General features: G+C 47.9%; 1 protein-coding gene across 2 annotated transcripts in view; it reads left to right on the top strand.

The window, feature by feature from the left end:
• TTC6 (tetratricopeptide repeat domain 6) overlaps positions 1–24194 on the top strand; it is a 166833-nt gene that overhangs the window by 78399 nt on the left and 64240 nt on the right. For both annotated transcript variants that reach the window (XM_075926901.2, XM_075926899.2), the window contains exons 13-15: positions 5046–5175; positions 22952–23127; positions 23529–23665. In XM_075926901.2, the coding sequence (XP_075783016.2) occupies positions 5046–5175; positions 22952–23127; positions 23529–23665 (443 nt within the window). The remainder of the gene's footprint in view (positions 1–5045; positions 5176–22951; positions 23128–23528; positions 23666–24194) is intronic.

Below are 24194 nucleotides of genomic sequence, written 5' to 3'. Positions count from 1 at the left end.
CTGAGGATGTGGGGATGCAGGAGTTAGGGGATGTAAGAGGCTCAGGACAGGGGGTTCCACTGTATGATAGGCTCAGATTTGGGGTCAGGTGGTCTGGGAGTGTTATGATGCTGCAGTGAGATGGGGATTTGGCCTCAATTGGGGCATGTTGGCCAGGCTTCATTTTTAAATAAAATATTATGTCAAACTCAAAAGGTTTTGTGATAGAAATGTAGCCGTGTTAGTCTGGTGTAGCTGAAACAAAATACAGGACTATGTAGCACTTTAAAGACTAACAAGATGGTTTATTAGATGATGAGCTTTCGTGGGCCAGACCCACTCCCTCAGATCAAATAGTGGAAGAAAATAGTCACAACCATATATACCAAAGGATACAATTAAAAAAATGAACACATATGAAAAGGACAAATCAAATTTCATAACAGAAGGGGGATGCGGGGGGGGGGGGGGAGGTAAATGTCTGTGAGCTAATGGCATTAGAGGTGATAATTGGGGAAGCTATCTTTGTAATGGGTACCCATTACAAAGATAGCTTCCCCAATTATCACCTCTAATACCATTAGCTCACAGACATTTACCATTAGCTCACAGACATTTACCCCCCCCCCCGCATTCCCCTTCTGTTCTGAAATTTGATTTGTCCTTTTCATATGTGTTCATTTTTTAAATTGTATTCTTTGGTATATATGGTTGTGACTATTTTCTTCCACTATTTGGTCTGAGGAAGTGGGTCTGGCCCACGAAAGCTCATCATCTAACAAACCATCTTGTTAGTCTTTAAAGTGCTACATAGTCTTGTATTTTGTTTCAAAAGGTTTTAGCATTGTCTTTATTTATGAGAAGGACGGGGAACCTGTTTTGAGTCAAGGGTCACTGACCCACAGAAAAGTCAGTTGGGGCCACACAAGTGATATGCAAAAAAACCCCTCCAAAATTCCCAAGCTTTTCTAATGTGGTCCTAACTGTGCTTGTGGGGGCAGGGGACAGGGTGCTAGTGGGTCCTGGGGCTGGGGAGAGGGTGCGGCTGGGTGGCAGTATGCTGGCACAAGTGGTGGGGTGCTGGGGCAGGATGCTGGGGTCAAGGACATGGTCCTGCTGGGTGCTAGGGTGGATGGCAGGGTGCTGGGGCCAGGGACAGGGTGCTGCTGGGTGTTAGGGTGGATGGCAGGGTGCTGGGGCCAGGGACAGGGTGCTGCTGGGTGCTGGGGTGAGTGGCAGGGTGGTAGGGCCAGGGCCAGGGTCTTGGGGTGGCTGGCAGGGTGCTGGGGCTGGGGAGAGGGTGCTGCTGGGTGCTGGGGACAGTGCTGGTGGGGGTAGGGGACAGGGTACTCATGGGGATTCTGGGCAGGGGACAGGGGCAGCTGGGACCAGTACCTGGCAATCCTGCAGCACCTCTGGGTTCCAGGAAGTGTGCGACTGCACTTCCCCTCCCCAAACAGCTGGCGTGCACGCTGCCTGAACAGCAGGGGCTGTTGCATTCCAGCAACTTACTTTCACGATGCTGTCCTGTGTGGGGATAGGAGGGAAAGTGCGGGGCGTCCCAAGGCAGAGAGCACTGTCTGTACAGTCGGAGCTATGCAGACCCGGGTCTCCTGACCTCCCCTCCAAATGCGCAGAAAGGCCGCGGAACTAAATTACCAGGTGCCACAGCCCCAGCTGTTCAGGCAGAGCACGCCAGCTCCTTTGGGGAGGGGAAGTGCTTCCCTCCCCACTGTGGGTCATGTGGGGTCACCCCTGTCTGGCACCCCTTCGTGTGCCAGCTGGGAGCAACTGTTCCCCTCTGCCCCTGCCTTGATACACCTCTGTGTCACCAGGGAGGAAGGGAAAACAAGTGTGCTGCTTCTTTAAGAAGCTGGTTAGCTGACACTCTCTCTTTCAGAGGGGGCAGGGGAGTGCCAGCTCCTCATGGAACCCCATTTGGGAAACACTGGTCTAGATGTACCCCCAGAATGGGATGGTCCCAGGTGCATATTGGGGGAATTGAGATACATAGCCAGAATACAAAGTCCTCTAGTAACATAATATTTCTTGAAGTCTGTAGCACCTGTCCCAAGCTAGACAGGCTCTGAATTGTCTTCTGGCTGGTAAGGGAGTGTGTTGAAAGTTGACAGTAAGGGTACATCTACACAACAGCATTATTTTGGAATAACTGATATTTTTCCGAAATAATATAGTGAGCATCTACACTACAAGTCTTTATTTCAAAATAATGTTGAGCTAAAGGACTTCTTACTCTGACTCATCATAACCCTCATTTCATGAGGAGTAAGGAAAGTCAAAGGAAGAGTGTTCTTCCTTTGACTTCCTCTGTGTATACAGTGCCAAAATCTGAATTAAACTGTTTCGACTCCAGCTACATGATTGATAGCCCTGCTGTGTAGATGTACCCTAAATTATTTTTGTTCCCAGCTGCTCCAAGACTCCTGGGTACAAGCCTTTATTTTTATAAGGGGCAGTATATTTTTATGCTTTACTAACATAAATATGATTATGATAATTAGAATATATAAATCTACACTGGTATTAGGCATGTTTGTTTTTGAACACTATTAAATCTATAAGAAATTTACAGAGTACCCACTTAATAGAGAAACTCCTCGCCTTCACCCAAGAAATGACACAATCTAAACTAAGCATAATAAAAAACAATTAAAATAAATTATAAACAGCAAAAATAAAAAGGTAAAATTTATAGTATATAACTTAAAAGGAGAAGTTTTATTTAATGTAAAAATCTTCACTTATATCCAATAATGTAGTTTTCATATTTATATACTTTTACTATGTGTTGTACAGCATCTAATGTATTGGGACTCTGATCTGGTTGGTGTCCAAACACTACTGGAATATACACATTAAATCATGATTATTATGATATTTAATCTCAGCCCTGAAGAATAAATAAATTGTTTATTCATGTTTTTTAATTACCTGTTCTGTCCTGCTTCTCAAGGTCATTAATGTGAGAGAGGTTTACTCTCCAATCTGTCTTTGTTGGGGGGATCTTATCTTCATTATTAATTCAAATTGTATCCAAATAGTGCTTATTCAATTTGCTTGTCGACTTTAGGTATTTCTAATGTGCCCATCACCAAGACATTTTTTGATGCAATAGTCTTCAGATCAGTAATAGTGTTTATTTCAGATAGGTGCAGTAACTATAAATTCCACATTCACATTGTCCATCTTTCAAATCTTTGGGTATGTCTAGACTACATGGCTCCATCCACAGAGCCATGTAGATGAGTTTACTAGACATAGGAAAATTAAGTGGTGATTTAAATAATTGCAGCTTCATTTACATCAAAATGGCCACCGTGCTGTGCCGATCAGCTGTTTGGCGGCACAGTGGGGCAGTCTGAACGTTCCTCGGTTGACAAGGGAAGCCTTTGTCAACCGCTCCGGTATGCCTCGTGAAATGAGGTTTACCAGAGCGGTCGACAAAGGTTTCCTTTGTCAACTGCAGCGTATCCAGACTGCCCCGCTGTGCCTCCAAACAGCTGATCGGCACAGCGCGGCAGACATTTTGATGTAAATGAAGTGGCGATTATTTAAATCGCCGCTTCATTTTCCTATGTCTAGTAAACTCATCCACATGGCTCCATCGACGGAGCCATGTAGTCTAGACATACCCATTGTGCATAGACCAAAAGCATATGGACAAAAATCTCTTCATCTGGTTTTGATGGTTTTATCAAAAAAATGTACCTGCTCTGGATCCAATTTACTTATTCTCTCTGGGTTCTAGTAAACATTTATACAACTTATTACATTTAAATTAACTTACTGTTTTATAATTAAGAAATCAGCTCTTTTGCCGCAGACTTTCCCTCTAAAATGATATATAAGTGCAAAATATGTATCTATTTAATTTACTTTGATTTATAAAATAATATAGATATCTGTTACATGCTCTGATTGTTTACATTATAATACACAATAATACCTATAATCTCTAGATATCTTGTAGACAATCTAAAATTACCTGACCAGACAACCTATCATATTCACAGAATATCAGTTTATCCTTTAAATTGCCCATCTTTATCCTCCTCCAAAGCCTTAGAAAACAGGTGAGAATGGCAGTGTGTCAGAAAGATGTACAAATCCAGACTGTAGCATACCAGTGGCAGATATGTATACTCTTAAATTTTCCCCATGCTTATGTGAGATGAATATTATGAACACGATGAATAAAATGCATAAGAAATTATTCGCTTGATAAGATCTCATTAATGTGCTAAGATCACAGTCAAGTGCTTTCTATTAATGAATCAATAATGTTTTTCACAGCAATAACAATAATACTGTTCACATATGGTCAACTCTGATATTTTCTTATAAACTGGGAAATGCCAATTATTTTTCACCTTTAGATAGATCAGCAATTCCAACATACCTTTTTTGTGTTTCTCTTAGCATTTAATCATGTTTTACTTTCTAAAAATTGATAAACTATATTGCTTTCCCAAGCTAATCTATATTTCTGAAATTCAGAATAATCCTGTGTACACTTAAACATGTTCTTAGTTTGAATCATAGACTCATAGACTTTAAGGTCAGAAGGGACCATTATGATCATCTAGTCTGACCCCCTGCACAGTGCAGGACACAAAATCTCACCCACCCCTCCTAGAATAATCCTCTCACTTATATCTCAGATATTGAAGCCTTCAAATACTTTGAAGACCCCAAGATGCAGAGAATCCTCCAGCTGTGATCTGTACCCCATGCTACAGAGGAAGGCGAAAAACCTCCAGGGCCTCTGCCAATCTACCCTGGAGGAAAATTCCTTCCCGACCCCAAATATGGCAATCAGCAAGTGGGGGTACTCACGTTCTTAAAGTTAAACATGAACATAAGAGTTTCAAAATTGGAACCTCACATTTTACTTGCATAATATCTGTATTTCAAATGTATAGAACTTTGTCCAGTACTGGACAGAGTCTTTGACATCCTTTGTGTTCAGGGGACCTCTAGCTCATTTAAGAAACTGCTATCACTATTTACATATTAAATTATTTGTTTCGCATTTTCTTTTGTAGGCCATAAGCTTGGAACCACTTCTACTTAATGCTTATTGGCACAGACATTTGATTTACCTCTTTCAAGAAAAAAATCAAGCTGCTTTGGATGACCTGAATTTTATAATTAAATGGAACAAAAATAATGCAGGTAAGTATCTATTGAAATATAACTGATTTTTTAAAAGTTTTTTTTCTCACAAATGCTGTTTCTTTGATTCTATTAGACCCCTGCACAGTAAAGAGTTATGGACGTGTCTAGCTTTATGCACCAAGTAATCCCATTTACTGCTGTATGATTACTTGTAGTTTATAAAGTTTTTGTGAGTATAGGTCTTTGAACGGTTGCAGCCCAAAACAATATTTTTAAAGCAATAACTATAAAATGTTTTATTTCAATACATACACAGTGGTCATGACTCTTGATATAATATCCATTAATATTTCAGGGAAAGCTGGCAATGACCTCACAGAAACATTTCTATTACAGGCAGTCCCCGGGTTACGTACAAGATAGGGACTGTAGGTTTGTTCTTAAGTTGAATTTGTATGTAAGTCGGAACTGGTACATATTGTAGGGGAAACTCTAGCCAAACATTTCTCCAGAGCTCAGTTTTATTCTCCCACACCTCACTTCCCTCAGTCCTTTATTCTCAAGCTGAGGTGTCTGCTGAGAAAAGCCGCTCCGCGTCCCCTGGTCTGCTGGGGGTGGGGGTGGGGCGCTAGCTTCGCATCTCCCTGGTCTGCTGGGGGGAAGCATCTAGTGCGGGGTTGCCTCACCCCGTTTGTAAGTAGGGATCCGATGTAAGTTGGATCCATGTAACCCGGGGACTGCCTGTATACCAAATAGAATAGAGAATAAGACAGAAAATATCTCGTTGTCTCTGTATAAATCCATCTGTATGCCCCTATCCTGAATATTGTGTACAGATGTGGTTGCCTCATCTCAAAAAAGATATCTTAGCATTGGAAAAAATTCAGAAAAAGGCAAAATGATGAGGGGTTTGAAACGGTTGCCATATGAAGAGAGATTAAAAAGACGGGGGCTTTTCAGCTTAGAAAGGAGGAGACTAAGGGGAGATATGATAGAGGTCTCTAAAATCATGACTGGTGTGGAGATAGTGAATAAGGAAAAGTTACTTACTTGTTCCCATAACATCAGAACCAGGGATCACCAAATGAAATTAATAGGTAGCAGGTTTAAACAAACAAAAGGAAGTACTTCTTCCCACATGTATAGTCAACCTGTGGAACTCCTTGCCAGAGGAAGTTGTGAAGGGTTCAAAAAAGAGCTAAATAAATTAATGGAGGATAGGTCCATCAATGGCTATTATCCAGGATGGGTAGGAATGGTGTCCCTGGCCTCTGTTTGTCAGAGGCTGGGAATGAGTGACTGGGGGTGGATCACTTGATGATCACCTGTTCTGTTCATTCTCTCTGGGAGCATCTATCATTGGCCACTGTTGAAAGACAGGATACTGGGCTAGATGGACCTTTGGTTTGTCCCAGTATGGCCTTTCTTATGTTCCTAAAGTGTTCTTTCAACTTTTTGTGTGTGTATGTTTGTAGAAGTTCTGACACATCAGTTATTTGTAACAGGCCTTTGAAATTGATCAGGGAAATTCATTTGGGCTAGTGCAGGGATTCTTAAACTTCATTGCTTCTGATAATTAAAATTATTGCATGACCCCAGTGTGGGGTGAGGCCTAAAGTCTGCGACCACCCTAACCCCCCATGCAGGATCAGAGGGGAGGCAAAGCCTTAGGTTCAGTGGGGCTTGTGTTTTGGCTTCAGGCAGTGGGGCTTGGGCTTGGGCTTTGGTTCCAGGCAGTGGGGCTGGGGCTTTGGCTTTGGGCCTGGGCTGCAGCAAGTCTAATACTGGCCTTGGCAACCCACTTTGGGGTCCTGAAACAGTTTGAGAATCTCTGGTCTAAGGCTTTTCTTCCAAGTAATTCTGTTCAGATTGCTCTGAGATAGTTATAGTTCAAAATTGCTATTTCCCTTTTGTCCCTTCTGTTCCTCAGGCAAATGTTGGCAGCATACCAAGATAATAAATAAACATTTCAAAGTGATGGGCTCTCACTACTGCCAAAGTGCCTAGAAGTGCCCAGAGCAGCTGTAGCAGCATGGGTGCTATGGGGAGGATGTGGCTGGATGTTCTACTCCAAGTATTCCACTAGATTCAGTTACTACATGCTACTGGAGATCCCTCAGCTCCTTGAGGAGAGAACAGAGAAACAAAGACTTCCACAACTAGCCATTTAAATTCTGCATTTGGCTCCAACCATTCCATCTGCCATCCTCCCACTTCTTCTTCGAGTAGTATCCCCATGGATGTTCCACTCTAGGTGTTGGGCCCTGTCCTGGTGCTGCACCTTGGAGATTTTCGGTAACCGTAGTCGGCCAGATTGCACATGCACATGCACAATGTCTTGCACCATTCGTGCCTTTTGCCTCATGCACACTATCTGGACCCTGTCAATTCCTCTCAACACAGACAGAGCTCTCCTTGTCTCCTCACTATCTAGTCAGGAAACAAAGAAATTATATATATTGGTTAGTTGTTATTAGCTGTAGTGTTAGTAGTAGTTCTAGTTCTCGTTTAAAAAAAACAAAACAAAAAAAACCAAAGAAAACCTTCGGTTCTTTCTCTGGCCCTAAGACTTTAAAGAAAAAAAAAAAAAAGCAGAGGTCATCCAACAATGCCGGGATCTCCGGGGTTCAAGAAATGTGACCTCTGCCGTGAGGCAGTGCCGGCCTCTGACAGACATTCCTCATGCATCCGATGCTTGGGCGAGGCTCATGTCCCTTGGAAATGAACCCACTGCTCGAAACTCACGGTCAGGGCGAGGTGCAATAGAGAAATGTGTTTATGCATGATTCTGTTTGACAAGGCGCTCCAACCCTCAGATGTCAATCCAACACTCCTTCAACTTCAGACCATTCATCATCTCAGAAGTGCAGGGTGTCCTCTCTGGGAGCGGCTCTGCTTAAAAAGAAAAGGGTTTCCAGTGCGCTCATTGCCCCCAGACTCTATTAATAGAGTGAGCGTGGGGGAGAAGCCGGAAACATCTGGTACCACCTCCTCACATTCAAGGCCAGCTCCGGCTGCGAAACCAAAGAAGATGCCAAATACAGCACCAACAGTGCCAAGGGCCGTGGTGGCACTGAAGCCCCAGGCATTACTGGCACCGACAACTGAGCTGTCTTCAGTGGCACCGCTGGCACTGCCAGCAGTCATGGCAATGGCACCGTCAGTGTCTAGCAGATCACCAGTGCCGCAGCAGGAGACAAGACTGCAACGGCCAAGCGACTCCACAGCACCACAAAAGGCCACTGCGATAGGCATAGAAGCCCTACACCTTTGTCACCCTCACCAACTTTTTCCCCGGCACTATCTCCATCTTTGCCAGCACTGACCTTGCCGGTGCCAAGCATCGCTCAAGCCTCACGGGAGCACTATATGCATACTCGGCACTACAGATCCCCATCATATGTACCGGCACTGTACTTCTGTGCTAGGCACCGTCACAAGAATAGCTCAATCTCACCGCCAACTTCCTCTAGGGGTTCTGTATGCTACATTCGTTCATCGCCATGATCACCTCATATGGAATATGAAACACACTATACTCCTATGTGCTCTTCTAGATGCTCTGTACCTGGCCGCTACTGCTATTATCACAGGGATCACACTTTGCATCACCATTCCAGAAGGTGATGCCTCAGCTCCCCCAACCTTGCTACTGCAGGTCTCCCAGACACACTCCGAGGGTCATAATTGAGAATGAGCGATCCTTGGATCCGATACCACCACAAATGCCACCTCCTCAGGTGCAGCAATCAGAGCCAGAAGAGGGGCAATTGTCGGCCACTGAAGAGCAACAGCCCGACTCTTCACCAAACGATCAGTTGCCATCTTCACTGGATGAGGCGGTGATCCCGGGGGATGTGTCTCCCCCTGATGACACCAAACAGTTTCAAGAGCTGTTTAAAAGGGTAGTGGCAAGTCAAGATGTTCAACTGGCTGAAGTGAAGGACAAGCAATATCATCTACTGAAAAATTTGTAACCTGCGCAATGCACCAAAATAGAACTCCCTATCGATGAGGCCATTATGGAGTCAGCGGAAGACATTTGGCAGACTCCTGCCTCGGCTCCCCCAACCAGTAAAAGAGCAGACAAGAAGTATTTTGTACCATCAAAGAGGCTGGACTTCTTGTTCAACCACCTTCTTGTGCCACCCAACAGTGCTCACGAGCTCCCCAGTACAGAGGTATTGCTTCCGACAAGAACAACAAAAGGCTAGACCTTTTTGGAAGGAAAGTATACTCCTCGACAACCCTATTGTTGCGCATTGCTAATTACGCAGGGCTATTGTTGAACCATGATTTCGACAACTATACCAAGCTGACAGCTCTGATGGACCACCTCCCGGAGTTGAAACTCCCAATATTAAAATCCATAGTACAGGAAGGATACGCATCCACTAGGATAGGCCTTCAAATTGCCCTAGATGTAGCTGACACTGCTGCCAGATCCATGGCAATGGCAATAGCAATGAGAAGATCTTCGTGGCTACAGTCTGCTGGGGTCTCTAAAGAGCTGCAAAACAAGGTGGAAGACTTCCCCTTCAACAAAAAGAAGCTTTTTGCACAAAACATAGATGAGGTCCTCCACTCTGGCAAGGACTCCTGTACTACCCTCAGAACACTGGGGATGCACACGCCCTCCTATTGCCGGAAGTGCTGCTACCCATATCAAAGGTGCTATGGTTTCAACAGGCCGCATCAACTTCAACGCAGTTTCGATCAGTTCAGGTCGAGACAACAACTGCAAAGAAGGCGCATGCAAAATAACCATACCCCAGGCCAACCTGTGAATAAGCAGCAGGTTTGACTCCTTTGTCGAGGCTCCCAGTCACACACAGTGGTCATTCTGCAACATCATCCTTTAGGCACTTTTCACTACCGCCTGAGGCCGTATTACCACCTTTGGACAAGTATAACCTCCAATCGTTGGATTCTGGAGATTGTGTCATCTGGGTTTACAATACCATTCCTGTCTCTACCTCCCACTACTCCACCCTCCACGTCCCTCTTCAGGGACCCCTCTCATGAGACCCTGCTCAAACGAGAGGTCTACCACCTTCTATCTATCGGGGCAGTAGAGAGGGTACCAAACGAGTTCAAGGGAAAAGGGTTTTATTCTCAATACTTCCTCACATGGAACAAGTCGGGAGGCTGGAGACCTATATTCGACCTTCAGAACCTAAACCGGCACTTCAGAAAACAACGTTTCAAAATGGTGACCCTTGCCTCCATAATTCCGTCTTTGGACTACAGAGACTGGTTTGCAGCCTTTGTCCTCCAGGATGCGTACTTCCCCATTACTATTTATCTGGCACACAGACGATTCCTTTGCTTCATGATAGACAAAGAGCATTTTCAGTATCGGGTGCTGCCCTTTGGCCTCTCATCAGCACCCATGGTATTCTCAAAGACCTTGGCGGTTGTAGCAGCCTATCTACGGTGGCAGGGGGTTATGATCTTTCCCTACCTCGATGACTGCCTTATAAAAGGGTGTTCTTTCATCAAAGCCCTACACATGTTGACAATAGCCAGACAGACTTTCCATTCCCTAGGGCTAATTGTCAACGAACAAAAATCCATATCGGTCCCAGTTCAGAACCTAGAGTTTATAGGGGTGCGACTTGATTCCATGGTAGCACACGCATACTTACCAGCTCAAAGATTCCAAGCAATCTAAGATCTCATTTCCATACTTACTTCCAGCCCGCCAGTTACAGTACTCATCTATCTACAGTTAATGGGCCATATGGCAGCTACGACCTACGCAGTCTGTCATGCCAGACTCCATTTCTGATGCCTTGTCTGACATTGGTGTACACTCCTACAAGACACAAAGTCACCAAGATGGTGTCTCCTTCTTTCAAAGTTCTGGTGCCCCTCCACTGGTGGAGACAATTTCTTGGCAGGGGTTCCCTTTCACTGGCCCCAGCCTTCGACGCAAATCGCAACGGATGCATCCCTTATTGATTGGGGAGCTCATATGAATGGTATGTCCGTGCAAAGCAGGTGGTCAGCAACAGAGAGTTTCCTGCACATAAATCTCCTCAAGCTCAGGGCAGTCTTCAACGCCTGCAGACATTTCCAGAAATATATTTGCGTAATGACTAACAGCATACTCACTGACAACATTGTGACAATGTATTATATAAACTGTCAAGGTGGGGCACTGTCCCGATCCCTTTGCATAGAAGTGGTCTGCCTCTAGGATTGATGTATTCACAACAAAATCATGTTGGTAGTGTCATACCAGCCTGGCACAAGCAATGTAGTTGCGGATTCACTGAGCAGGCACTTCACTCTCGATCATGAATGAGAGATCGGATTGGATATTCCATCGTTGGGGTTCTCCTCAGATAGATCTGGTCACCACATATCAGAATGCGAAATGCAGACAGTACTGCTCCAAAGCGGTCATTGGTTGCAGATCCCTAGGGCAGTGTTTCCCAATTTTATTTGGCCATGGAACCCTTTTAAACGTGAAAGAATTTTGTGGAATCCCATATAACAGTCTAATATATGGAGCTGAAAAAATAGACCACAAATAAGTAAGGATAATAATAAACAAATGCTAAATAAGGTCATGAGATCAACATTTAGGTTAATTGCACATATTTAAAAACAAAAATCACATAATATTAATTATTTTTTAAATCATAAAATCTTATTGTAATGGAATTTTATCGCGGAACCCTTATTTTCACTTCGCGGAACCCCAGGGTTCTGCGGAACACCATTTGCGAAAAACTGCTCTAGGGGATGCCTTCCTTCTACACTGGGGTGACCCCCTTCTCTGTGCTTTCTCCCTTATTGTCCTCATACCCAGGATTCTGTACAAGATCAAGTTGGATGGGGCCATAGTGATTCTAATAGCCCCTGCCTGGGCACCACAGACATGGTTCCCGTTTCTTCACAGAATGTCCCTTCAGCCTCAATATACTCTTCCCGATCTTCCGGACTTTGTATACCAGGACCATAGCCGTCTCTTGCATCCATAACCACGCACTCTTCCTCTCACTGTCTGGTTCCTAACTGGTTCAACCAGTCCGAGGATCACTGCTTGGATCAAGTCAAAGAGGTCCTAAGGAAAAGCAGGAGAAACACCATTCAAACCACCTACCAATTGAAGTGGAAGAGGTTTACACTGTGGTGTTCTACGAGGGGAATCATTCCTGAAAACATTCCTATTCACCACATCCTCGATTACATTCTCTCTCTGAAGCAAAAGGGCCTTGCAGTTGCTTCCCTTAGAATGCACCTGGTGGTGATTTTGCCTTCTGCCACTATATAGATGATACTTCTGTTTTCGCCCATCCAACCATGAGAAGGTTCCTAAGAAGTCTGTTGAACCTTGATCCTTCTTGTAGACCCCCACCTCCATCGTGAAGTCTGGACCTGGTCTTGGACATGCTTACCCGATACCCTTTGAGCCCCTAGCTACCACGTCCCTCAGAATGTTGATGCTCAAACTGGTCTTCCTCCTTGCTATAACCTCAGCACACAGAGTTACTGAGCTTGTGGCACTAATGTCAGAACCACCTTATACAGTTTTCCATAAAGAACGGGTAATACTTCATCCTCACCCAGCCTTTATTCCAAAAGTATGCTCTACATTCCATATCGATGAACCTATCTCACTGCCCACTTTCCATCCGAAGCCTCATGCTTCACCAAGAGAGACACTTCTTCACACCCTTGACGTTCGACGGACATTAGCCTTTTAAATAGACAGGACCAGGGGCTGGCATAAAACAGATCATTTAATTGTTTCTATAGCTGACCAATCTAAAGGAGAGGCACTTTCGTCACAGCGTGTTGCCAAGTTCATAACCTCCTGCATAACTACCTGTTATTCGCTCCATAAGAAACCTCTCCCATCGTACCTGAAGGTGCATTCTACAAGGGCTATGGCTGCCTCCACAGCCTTTTTAAAAGGGGTTCCCCTCCAGGACATTTGCGGTGCTGCCACGTGGTCATCCAATGTAACCTTTGCGAATCATTATGCAATTATTCTGCGAGCAGCATCGGACTCCTCGCTGGCTTCAGCAGTGCTTTCAACCTCGCACAAACCTTGATTATGGAGCCCATCTTGAGTGGGTTGCGAGTACTGCTGTCCAGTCACCTACAGTGGAGCACCCATGGTGACACTACTCAAAGAAGTTACTCGCCTTGGTGCAGTAACGATGGTTCTTTGAGATGTGTGTGCCCATGGGTGCTCCACTACCCGCCCTCCTCCCCGCTTCCTAATCCTGTTAATAGATATCTCGTTTCAGAGTCCCAAGTGGGCGAGAGGAACTGAAAGGGGCTGGATTGTGCGCATGAGGCAAAAGGCGCGAATGGCACGAGATGTGCATTACGCATGCGCGATCTGGCCGACTATAGCTATCAAAAATCTCCGAGCTATGGCGCTGGGACAGGCCTGACACCTACAGTGGAGCACTCATGGGGACACACATCTCGAAGAACTAACATCACTGCATCAAGGTGAGTAAATTCTTCTTCTGGAGTGGTTTGTGGGAGAGACAAACTAGGTTCCCCCTCGTCATTATCTGGGCCAGCAAATCGTTCCGGAAGCCCATTCTCTGTTGTGTGGGTTGCACATGGAGAAGGAGATCCCTAACTTCCAGGTAGGATGGGGGTGAGAGTGGAAGGTGGATTAGACTTCCCACAACCACCTCCTGCCCCTCGTGGCCTGTTCTTTCCCACCAACTGTCGTGGCAGCCTCCTTATGCCACTGACTAATGTTATGCTTATAGTGCAAATTGTAAAAGTCTGTGTTGTGGTACAGAAGGTACATGGTTCAAACATGCTCGTGGTGAGAAATTAAGATGTCAACTTTCCAGTTTCTCAAAACTGAACACTACAGCTCTATGCTTGTGAGTCCACCCCTGTTCTGAACCTCCAGCTTTCTATCCCACCTACTCCGCCCTCAGTCTCAGCATCCCAGCCCATCCTGAGCCCCTGCTCCAAGCCCATGGCTCCTCCGTGCCCCAGAAACACCCCATACACTTACCCCAGGAACCAGCCAGTGTGCATCTCACTGTTGATAGCCTATATATTCTTCTACCATGGACTCTTTCCCAGCCACAGGGAGGAGGAGGAAGTTAGCTAGGAAAGTGCCCTATCACCATGGCCAGCTATGCCACAGGCATTTGCAGTGCCCTGTCCTGTGTGACTGCAGCCGGAGGGGACCGAGCCAGGTCAGGGATATTTTCCATCCCCCAGGTGGCATAGTCTATGTGTTCCACACATCTACGGCTTGCTTTGCCCTGGCTGACTCTCAATGGTGATGGCGAAACCCTCTGGGGAGCTTACGTCATGGCCACTGCTGCTTCCTAGAGAAGAAGATATAAAATCATGGTAACTGGACTTTTGGTGTCCAGTCACTACTTCTGACTAGAGACTATACAGGTCTGAAAACCAGACTTTCTGGTTGAAAACTAGAAACCCGGGAGCCCTAGGTGAGATTGCTATAATTTTTTTTATCTTCCATTTAAAACAAATAAAGAAACAGAAACCTGGAGGATTGCATATAATATAATCTGAATGAAAAGAATGTTACTTAGTTTGCACTTGAAAATAAAGAAATAAATTTACAGCTGTCCATGCACCTTAAATTTTGTCCCTTTGTATGTATGCATGACAGTATAGTCTTTAATTATAGTATCATGTACTATTTCCCCCCAAAGTTTTCCTGCCTTATTCAGTACACAGGTTGAAAGCATAAGGGGACAAAATTAAAGATGCATAGGTAACACTAAATGCCAGCATTTCTCAGCTTTTGAGCCCTGTCTTTGCAATAGTATTTTATGTTTATTGAATGTACTGTAAAATGTGGTGATATATAGAAGATTTACCCAATGATGTTTGGGTACTTAATTTCATTAATTTGGGGATTTTTTTTGGAAAATAAAATGAAAATGTAAATGCTTCACTTGAATCATTGTCATGGGGTGTGTGTTGCGGGTGAGGAGTTCCTTATACAGGTTGCCCTGGAGAGAGGACTACCTCCTCTCTCCTGTCACCATAGCAACATTCACCCAGGTAAAAGGCACCTCTCCATAGCTGCTGCAGGTCTAGCGGGCACATCTGGGGTCCATGTGCCTCAGCAGGGGCTGGTCTAGTTCATCTATCCCCTGGTCTTCACAGACAGAGTATGGAATTCAGCAAACTCTGCACTTTAACCTCATGCCCTGACGAAGGGGACCAACCAATAATGTTCACTTACAAATTGGGGAAGGAGGTAGGGAGAGCAATCTTCTGACCCCCCAAAAGGGCTCTTGGGGGGGGTCGGAGGTTTGGGGATAGGGCAGTCCCAGAGGGTATGTCTACACTAGAAAGTTAGTTCGAACTAACGGACGTTAGTTCGAACTAACTTTCCTATGCGCTACACTAGCGCTCCGTTAGTTCGAACTTAATTCGAACTAACGGAGCGCTTAGTTCGAACTAGGTAAACCTCATTTTACGAGGACTAACGCCTAGTTCGAACTAGCTAGTTCGAACTAAGGGCTGTGTAGCCCTTTAGTTCGAACTAGTGGGAGGCTAAGGCTTCCCAGGTTTCCCTGGTGGCCACTCTGGCCAACACCAGGGAAACTCTATTGCCCCCTCCCGGCCCCGGAGCCCTTAAAGGGCCACGGGCTGGCTACTCACTTTGTGCCAGTTGCAAGGCTGCAAGCACCCGTGCCTGCACAGCCTGCACCTGCCACACAATGAGCCAGCCATCCGAGGGCTCCCAGCCCTCCACTGCTCCCCACGACCAGCCTGGCGGCTCCCAGGAGCCTGCCCGGGGGCGCAAAAGGCGGGCGCCCGCCTGGTCAAGTGCGGAGATCGTGGACCTCATCGAGGTTTGGGGGGAAGCCTCCAATGTCCACGATCTCCGCACTAGCCACCGGAATGCGGCCGTCTATGGACGCATGGCTGCCAGCCTGGCCGCCAGGGGCCACCAGCGCAGCCGGGAGCAGGTGCGCTGCAAGATTAAAGACTTGCGGCAGTCCTACTCCCGGGCCTGCCTGCCAGGGGCTGACCCGGAGGCCTGCCCCCACTTCCATGCCCTGGACCGCCTCCTGGGGGCTCATGCCGTCCCTGCCCCCCGGGACGTGATTGACCCCGGGGCAGAGGGACCGCTCCTGGACACCGAGGAGGAGCAAGAGGGCTCTGAGAGCCAGGAGCCTGCTGCCAGCCTTCCCAGGACCCGGGACCCCCGAGGCACCCCACAGAGCCGCTCGCCTGCATCATCAGAGGCCGGGGAGGCGTCCACCTGTGAGTACCCTCGTGTTCCCCTTATGTGTACGGGGGGCTGGGGCGAGAGGGAGCCCCGGGACCGTGCGCCTGGGCCTTGCCCACCACGGAGCAGCAGCTGGGGATCCTGCAGGGGCCCTGGCCTTGCAGAGGGGAGCTGGGTTTCACACACCTGGGCCCCTGGGGTAATTGACCGCTGGTCTTCTTGCACCACAGCTGCAGCACCGGGGACTGCAGGGCGCACCACACCGCCTGCAGCAGCCGCCCGCGCCCGGGCAAGCAGGACAGCCAGGAACCAGGAGGACTACCAGAGGCGGCATCTCCGGTTCCTGGACCGACAGCTCCGTCTCCAGGACCACTGGGTCCAGGAGGACCTCAGGCTGCGCCAGAGGAGTCTGGAGGCCCTGGAGGAGCAGGGCCGTGCCCTGCGAGGCCACCTCCAGAGCCTGCTAGACCGCTTTCCATTTCCTCCTCCCCCTGCTCCCCCTCTTGCTCCTCCTGCTCCCCCTCTTGCTCCCCCTCTTGCTCCTCCTGCTCCCCCTCTTGCTCCCCCTGCTCCCCCTCTTACTCCCCCTGCTCCCCCTCTTGCTCCTCCTGCTCCTCCTGCTCCTCCTGCTTCCGCTCCTGCTTCCTCCACACCCCCTGTCCTCTCTGCCCCCCCCTCCACAACCATTCCCCACCGACGCCCCCGGACCCGCAGTGTGGCGAGACGGGAGAGGCACCCAGACTCCCACCCCTGAGCTTTCCTTTCCCTTCCTCCCTTCCCTCCCCTCCCCTTCCAGCTCCCTCGTCCCAGGTTTCCCCCTCCCTTCTCCCACCTTCATTCCTCCCTCCCCCACCCCAGTTCTGTGAAATAAACAGACGTTTTTGTTGGAAAAACAGGTGTCTTTATTTGACAGTAGGTAGGGAGGGGAAAGGGGAAGGGGGGGGTAGGGTGGAAGAAGGCCCCGGTGGGGCATGCAGGGAGAGGTCAGTCCTCCTCCTCCTCCACCTGGAAGCTCTCCCGCAGGGCTTCCCGGATCCGGATGGCCCCCCGCTGGGCTTCCCGGACGGCGGCGGTGCGGGGCTGACCGTAGTGTCCAGCCATGCGGTCAGCCTCAGCCATCCAGGCTGGCAAGAAAGCCTCCCCCTTCCGCTCACACAAATTGTGGAGCACACAACATGCCGCCACCACGGGAGGGATGTTGTGCTCGGCCAGGTCCAGACGGGTGAGGAGGCATCGAAAGCGGGCTTTCAGTCGCCCGAAGGCCCCCTCCACCACGATGCGGGCCCTGCTCAGCCTGTTATTGAAGGCCTGGCGGGAGGGATTGAGGTGTCCCGTGTAGGGCTTCATGAGCCAGGGCTGCAGTGGGTAGGCGGCATCCCCCACCAGGCAGACGGGCATGTCCACGTCCCCGACCCTGATGTGGCGGTCGGGGAAGAAGGTCCCGTCCTGCAGCCGCTGGCACACGGAGGAGTTCCGGTACACCCGGGCGTCGTGTGCTTTGCCGGACCAGCCCACATTTATGTCCGTCAACTGTCCCCGGTGGTCACATACGGCCTGCAGGATGACGGAGAAGTACCCCTTGCGGTTCACGTACCGGGACGCCTGGTGTTCCGGGGCACGGATGGGGATGTGCGTCCCGTCGATGGCCCCCCCGCAGTTGGGGAAGCCGAGGGCGCCGAATCCCCGGATGACGGCATCCGGGTTGGCGAGGCGGACCACCCTGCGGAGCAGCACCCGGTTGATGGCCTTGACCACCTGCGGAGAGAGACACAGCAAAGCGTCAATCAGTGGGGCGCCCGGGTGGCTGGGAGCGTGCGTGCCCTGGCAGTGCCCCGCGCCCCACTCCCGGAAGCAACCCCCCTGGCGGCGTGTAGTACGGCCGGGACAGCCCGACCCCTCCGGTGCGGGGCGCTTTCGCCTCCTCCCGCCCCCCCCTTTGTCCCTGGGGCGGCCCATCCCCTCCTCGCAGCCCCCCTCCCCCCCGGCTCGGTGGCCGACGAGCGCCGTACCTGCATGAGCACCGCTCCGACAGTGGATCTCCCCACGCCGAACTGGTTCCCGACGGATCGGTAGCTGTCCGGCGTGGAGAGCTTCCAGAGGGCGATGGCCACCCGCTTCTGGAGGGGGATGGCGGGTCTCATGCGAGTGTCCCTTCTTTGCAGGGCAGGGGCGAGCCACTCGCAGAGCTCCAGGAAGGTGTCCCTCCTCATCCTAAAGTTCTGGGTCCACTGTCGGTCGTCCCAGCGCTCCAGGACGATGCGGTCCCACCAGTCGCTGCTGGTGTCCAGACGCCAGATGCGGCGGGGCACGCCGGTGCCGGGGCGCCGCCGCGGCTCCTCCACGGCCCCCAGGGCGGCCAGGCGGAGAGGCAGGGGGCTGACGTTCCCCAGGTGGTGCCAGGCAGCCTCGAGCCATTGCTGGCAGGCTTGCAGCAGCAAGTCCAGAACGTGCACCAGAAGGTGCAGGGCGAGCCGTGGCTCCATGTTGCCACCTGCGGCGGTCCCCCCGAAGGGAAGCACCGACACAGACGGGCACAGAGACCGACGCTTTGCTGTCCCTCGGCGAGGTTGGCAAGCAAGCAGGAAAAGCTGAGAACCGGCTGTCCAGGGGGTCCCTTTAAGCACGAGCCTCAGATAGCCTCAGACAGCAGCCACACAAAGCAACTGCTGACCTGATGCCCTGCCAGAACCGGTTTCAGCTGCCCTTAAATGCCCCCTGCGTCCAATCAGTGTGGACGCGCTGGTTCGAACTAGCAAAACGCTAGTTCGAACTAGTTTTTAGTTCTAGATGCGCTAGTTCGAACTAGCTTAGTTCGAACTAACTAATTCGAACTAAGTTAGTTCGAACTAGCGCTGTAGTGTAGACGTACCCAGCGAGTGTGTGGGCCCCCAGGGCCCTTTTCACCTGCTTGGTGGTTCTGTCTCTTTTCTGTATGGTTTTATGAGATGCAATCTCATTCCTTGCACATCTCATTTTCCTGGCACAAACCCTTAGCTTGCTTTCAGTTATAATAAGAGGAAGCTATACAGGCTGTCCTCGCTGTAAGTACGAGATACATTCAAAAAAAATTAGACTTATAATGAAATAACTTAAAGCAGGGAATTTTTTTCCTACAGCTAACTTCCATTTGTGCCATTTTTTTTTGCGTTACTTAAGAGTGGGGAATGGAAGGACTTATAATGCATCAGTTCCTACAAGCATCAATGACTTTAGTGCAGAACGGATGTATACAGGGACGCCCTGTATACTGAATTTGCAGGACCTAGCTCTTACTGTTTAGGAGGGTTTCTTGAACAGACAGACAGATGGACAGACAGTCAAATTTTCTCAAATATGTAGTAGATATGTATATATTATGCTCACATAAAATATACTGTACATGTGTACTATTGTTAACATTTTTTCTCTACAAAAATTTTCAAAATCTTTAAAATTATTTTAAAATAAAACCAGATTCTATTTGTTGTTCACATTTTCCCTTTATGGTTCTTTTTTCATTACATGCATGGTAGTGGGATCAATAGCCAGCACCACAATTAAAGGTTAAAATATAATTTCCATTATTAACTCTTTTTATTAACCTCTGTAAGCAGATAAATTCATTTTGCGTTGCAATTTTCTGTGCTTGATCTTTGCCTGAAGCAAATTGTTTTTGCAAAGGTCCAGCAAAATCTGTTCAGTATTTTGAGGTGCACATATGTGTATAAGCACTCTGCCATAAGTTTTAATCAGGAATTTTACACACACATAACTAACTTCAGACGCATATTATTTTGCTCAAACTTGCTTTGTTTTGAGTAGTACATTCTAAGGAGAGCTAAGGAAATGTGTTGCGTTTGAAAAAAAATTGGTGTAATAGTTTTGAAGTTGTTGGAAGATTTTTATGCATGTAGGGTTGCCAGGTATTGGGTATTCAACTGGACAGACTATTTTTTGGACCCTCTGTCTGGTAAAAAAAAATTCAGAAAATACTGGACTTGTGCAAAGTCCAGTATTTTCTGGATTTCCGGCTAGGTGCCTGACTGAAGCCTGGTGGGAGTGGAGAGGAGTGGCTGGGAGGTGGGGCGCAATCGGCACTACGAGCCTCTGGTTGTGTCTGACGTAGGAGTGATGCATTGGGGAGGAGGAGAAGCCTTATCCATACTCCTGAGTGCTGTTCAAGGTACCGTGCACAGGACAGGCAGCACCCTGAGATCGGCATGTGCCTGGGTCAGTCCTGCTCCCTGCCGGCTGATTCTCTCTCCCGCCCCCCCCCCCCCCGCTTCCCCTCCTAGCCAGCCCCCCTGGTCCCTCCCGACCAGCCCTGCTTCCTGCCAGCTGCCTCCCCCCATCTCCCCTGGCCAGCCCCGCTGCCCCCGACCCCTCCCCCCCGCCACCCCTGCTTGCTGTTCCCTCCCCTCCGCCCGGCCAGCCCCGCTCTCCTCCTGGCTGGTCCCTGTCCCCCACTCCCCTGGATCAAATGTGTCCGGTATTTTTGCTGAAGCTACCTGGTAATCCTATGTGCAGGCCATTTTTTTTTATTGGTTTGCTCGATTACAGATTAGAATTTATCAAGAAACATGCAAAGAAGGTCTGTTAGATTATTTTACTCAGGTTAAAATGGCTTTGAACCTGTGGACTACTTTGAAGTGCTTTATGTTACTTTTAGTTTGCAAAGATTTTCAATAACTGAGAAATCTTAGGGTATGTCTACACTACAAAGTTGATTCAAACTAACACACGTTAGTTCGAATTAACTTTGATAGGCGCTACACATACAAACCGCTAGTTGGAACTTAATTTGAACTAGGTAAACCTCATTCCATAAGGACTAACGCCTAGTTCGAATTAACTAGTTCGAATTAAGGGCTGTGTAGCCACTTAATTCGAACTAGTGGGAGGCTAGCCCTCCCCAGCTTTCCCTGGTGGCCACTCTGGGCACCACCAGGGAAACTCTTCTGCCCCCCTCCTGGCCCCAGAGCCCTTAAAGGGGCACGGTCTGGCTACGGTGCCCAGGCCAGGTGCAAGCCTGCCAGCACCCAGCCAGCAGACCCTGCACCTGGCACGGCTCGAGCCAGCCACCCGCTGCCACCCAGCCCTCCGCCTCTTCCTGGGACCAGGCTGGCGGCTCCCAGAAGCCTGCCCAGGTCCGCAAGAGGCGGGCACCCACCTGGTCTAGTGCAGACATCGTGGACCTCATCCACGACCTTCACACTAGGCACAGGAAAGTGGCTGTCTAGGCAGGATAGCTGCCAGCCTGGCCACCCAGGAGCAGGTTTGCATGAAAATCAAGGTGGTCCAGTGAGACCCCCGACCCTGAGCCCTGAGCTTAGAATGGCCATACTGGGTCAGATCAAAGGTCCATCTAGCCCAGTAGCCTGTCTGCCGACAGCGGCCAACACTGGGTGCCCTGGAGAGGATGGACCGAAGACAATGACCAAGCCATTTGTCTCGTGCCTTCCATCTCCAGCCTTCCACAAACAGAGACCAGGGATACCATTTCTACCCCCTGGCTAATAGCACTCCATGGACCCAACCTCCATGACTTTATCTCACTTCTCTTTAAACTCGGTTCTAGTTCTAGCCTTCACAGCCTCCTGCAGCAAGGAGTTCCACAGGTTGACTATTTGCTTTGTGAAGAAGAACTTTCTGTTATTAGTTTGAAGCCTGCTACCCATTAATGTCATTTGATGTCCTCTAGTCCTTCTATTATGGGAACTAATGAAGAACTTTTCTTTATGCACCCTCTCCACACCACTCATGATTTTATAGACCTCTATCATATTCCCCCTCAGTCTCCTCTTTTCTAAGCTGAGAAGTCTGTCTCTTTAGCCTCTCTTCATATGGGACCTGTTCCAAACCCCTGATCATTTTAGTTGCCCTCCCCTCTCCCACCCTTTCTCTTCCCCTCTCCCACCTCCTTTTCCCAGTCTCCCCAAGTTTTGTTCAATAAAGAGAGTTTCTATTTTTGAACACACGTGTCCTTTATTTTGTACATCAGGAATTGGGGCTAGGGAGGGGTAAGTGGAAGGAGGTGAGGGAGGAATGGGGTACGAGCCCCTGATGGGGAGGACTGGGGTGGCTCTGCGGGCTCCTCAGGGTGGAAGCTCTCCTGCAGGCCCCCAATTGACCCCCCTCCCCGGATGGCAGCCTGCGGCAAGTGCAGCCGGGCTGATGGCCGAGTGCTGTAATGTGCCGAGTGTGGGCACTCAGGGCACTCCAACCAGGATTGCTTTGCTGTTCCTCATCGAGTTAGACAAGTGAGCGGGGAACCCTGAGAACTGTCTGTCCGGGGTGGGGGTCGGGTCCCTTTAACCACAGCCCTCGGCTAACCTGAGGCAGCAGATCCACACTCTAAGTCCTAATCTGATGCCCTGCCGGCACTGGTTCTGGCCATCCTTAACCTCGGTTCAGGGTCCACTCAATGTGGACATGCTAGTTCGAATTAGCAAAACGCTAATTCGAACTAGTTCTTAGGTCTAGATGCACTAGTTCGAATTAGCTTAGTTCGAATTAACTAATTCGAATTAAGTTAGTTCGAATTAGTGCTGAGTGTAGACATACCTCACAGAGGGAAGAAGAATTGCCAATATTCTGTGTTTCTAAATACTGTATTTTATATTTTATTGGTTCTAGATGCATATCTGTCAAAGTCTGAAATTTACAGAAAGCAAGGCAATAAAGCATTAGCAATCATGAATTGCACTTTAGCAGTGAAATGCAACCCTACAGATGATGATATTTATTTCAGGAGAGCTGAGTTGTTGAAAGAAGAGGAGGAATTATTATTGGCAATGGATGATTATGCAAAAGTAGGTTTTCCTTTTTGTAGTGTAACGTTATCACTGAAATACAAATATGTGGATTTATTTGGCATGCAGCTTGTATCCTTTTAAACGAACAACAAACAATTGAGTGTGATGAAGTTAGTACATAATTTCTGTAACTTATCCTGAAGAATGATGAATAGCTAAATTAAGAATCAGTTTATAAAATTGCCTAGTTGGTTGTATTCCATTTTTACAATTGAAGAGAAAAGAATGGCAAAGGAAATTAAAGGACAAGGACATTTTAAAAAAGAATTGAAGGTAGCTTATTATTTTTAAAAAAGTAAATATTCTTTGGTACCTTTTCATTTCAGATTTAAAATTCATTGGAAAATCACTATAAGTATTATGCAAATATTATGTGCTTCTTAATGTTTTCAATGCAGTGTTTTCAATATAACCCAAAAAGAACAGATGCACTCATGAAACATGGAATACATTTCTTTGATAAATCAATTTGGACTGTAGCTCTTCAGGATTTTACAGCTGTGATTAAGGAAGACCCCAGCAATATTCAAGCAAGGTAAAATATATAGTCAGCAATTATTAATTGATTAGTAAAATAGCTTTTAAAATAATATACTAATATATTTTCTGTAAACACAAAATATACTGTGCCAGTGACTCTGTACAGGAGACTCACAGATGTGTGTCTCTCCTCCAGACTATCCAAAGTAAAATCTCAGCCTGTCTTGCTTACATCTTATGGATGTCTAGCCATCAGCTTATACTCAACATGTCTAAAATAGAGTTCTTAATTTCTTCCCGCCACAGCCTTTCTGGACTGTGATGAACAAAACCATAATTCTAACTGTCACTCAGGTCCATAATCTGGGTGTCATCTTTCATTCCAGTCTTTCTCTAGGTCCTCACATTCAGGATAAATCTAATCTTTGTAGATACTTTAAGTGCTTGTATATTGTTGATTACACTGGGTGTCTGCATGCCCTATGTGCGGGTGCTGGAGACTTTTTCCTATAGATTATTTTTCATATAGGAGCAGCCTGTGATGTAGTGGGGGGTGCTGTACACTCTGGGATATGCTGTCTACT

The sequence above is a fragment of the Pelodiscus sinensis genome, chromosome 5, assembly GCF_052426305.1.
Source record: "Pelodiscus sinensis isolate ZL-2025 chromosome 5, ASM5242630v1, whole genome shotgun sequence".
Lineage (NCBI taxonomy): Eukaryota > Metazoa > Chordata > Testudines > Trionychidae > Pelodiscus > Pelodiscus sinensis.
The sequence above is the reverse complement of the archived record's forward strand: the minus strand, read 5'-3'. Positions and strand labels throughout refer to the sequence as shown.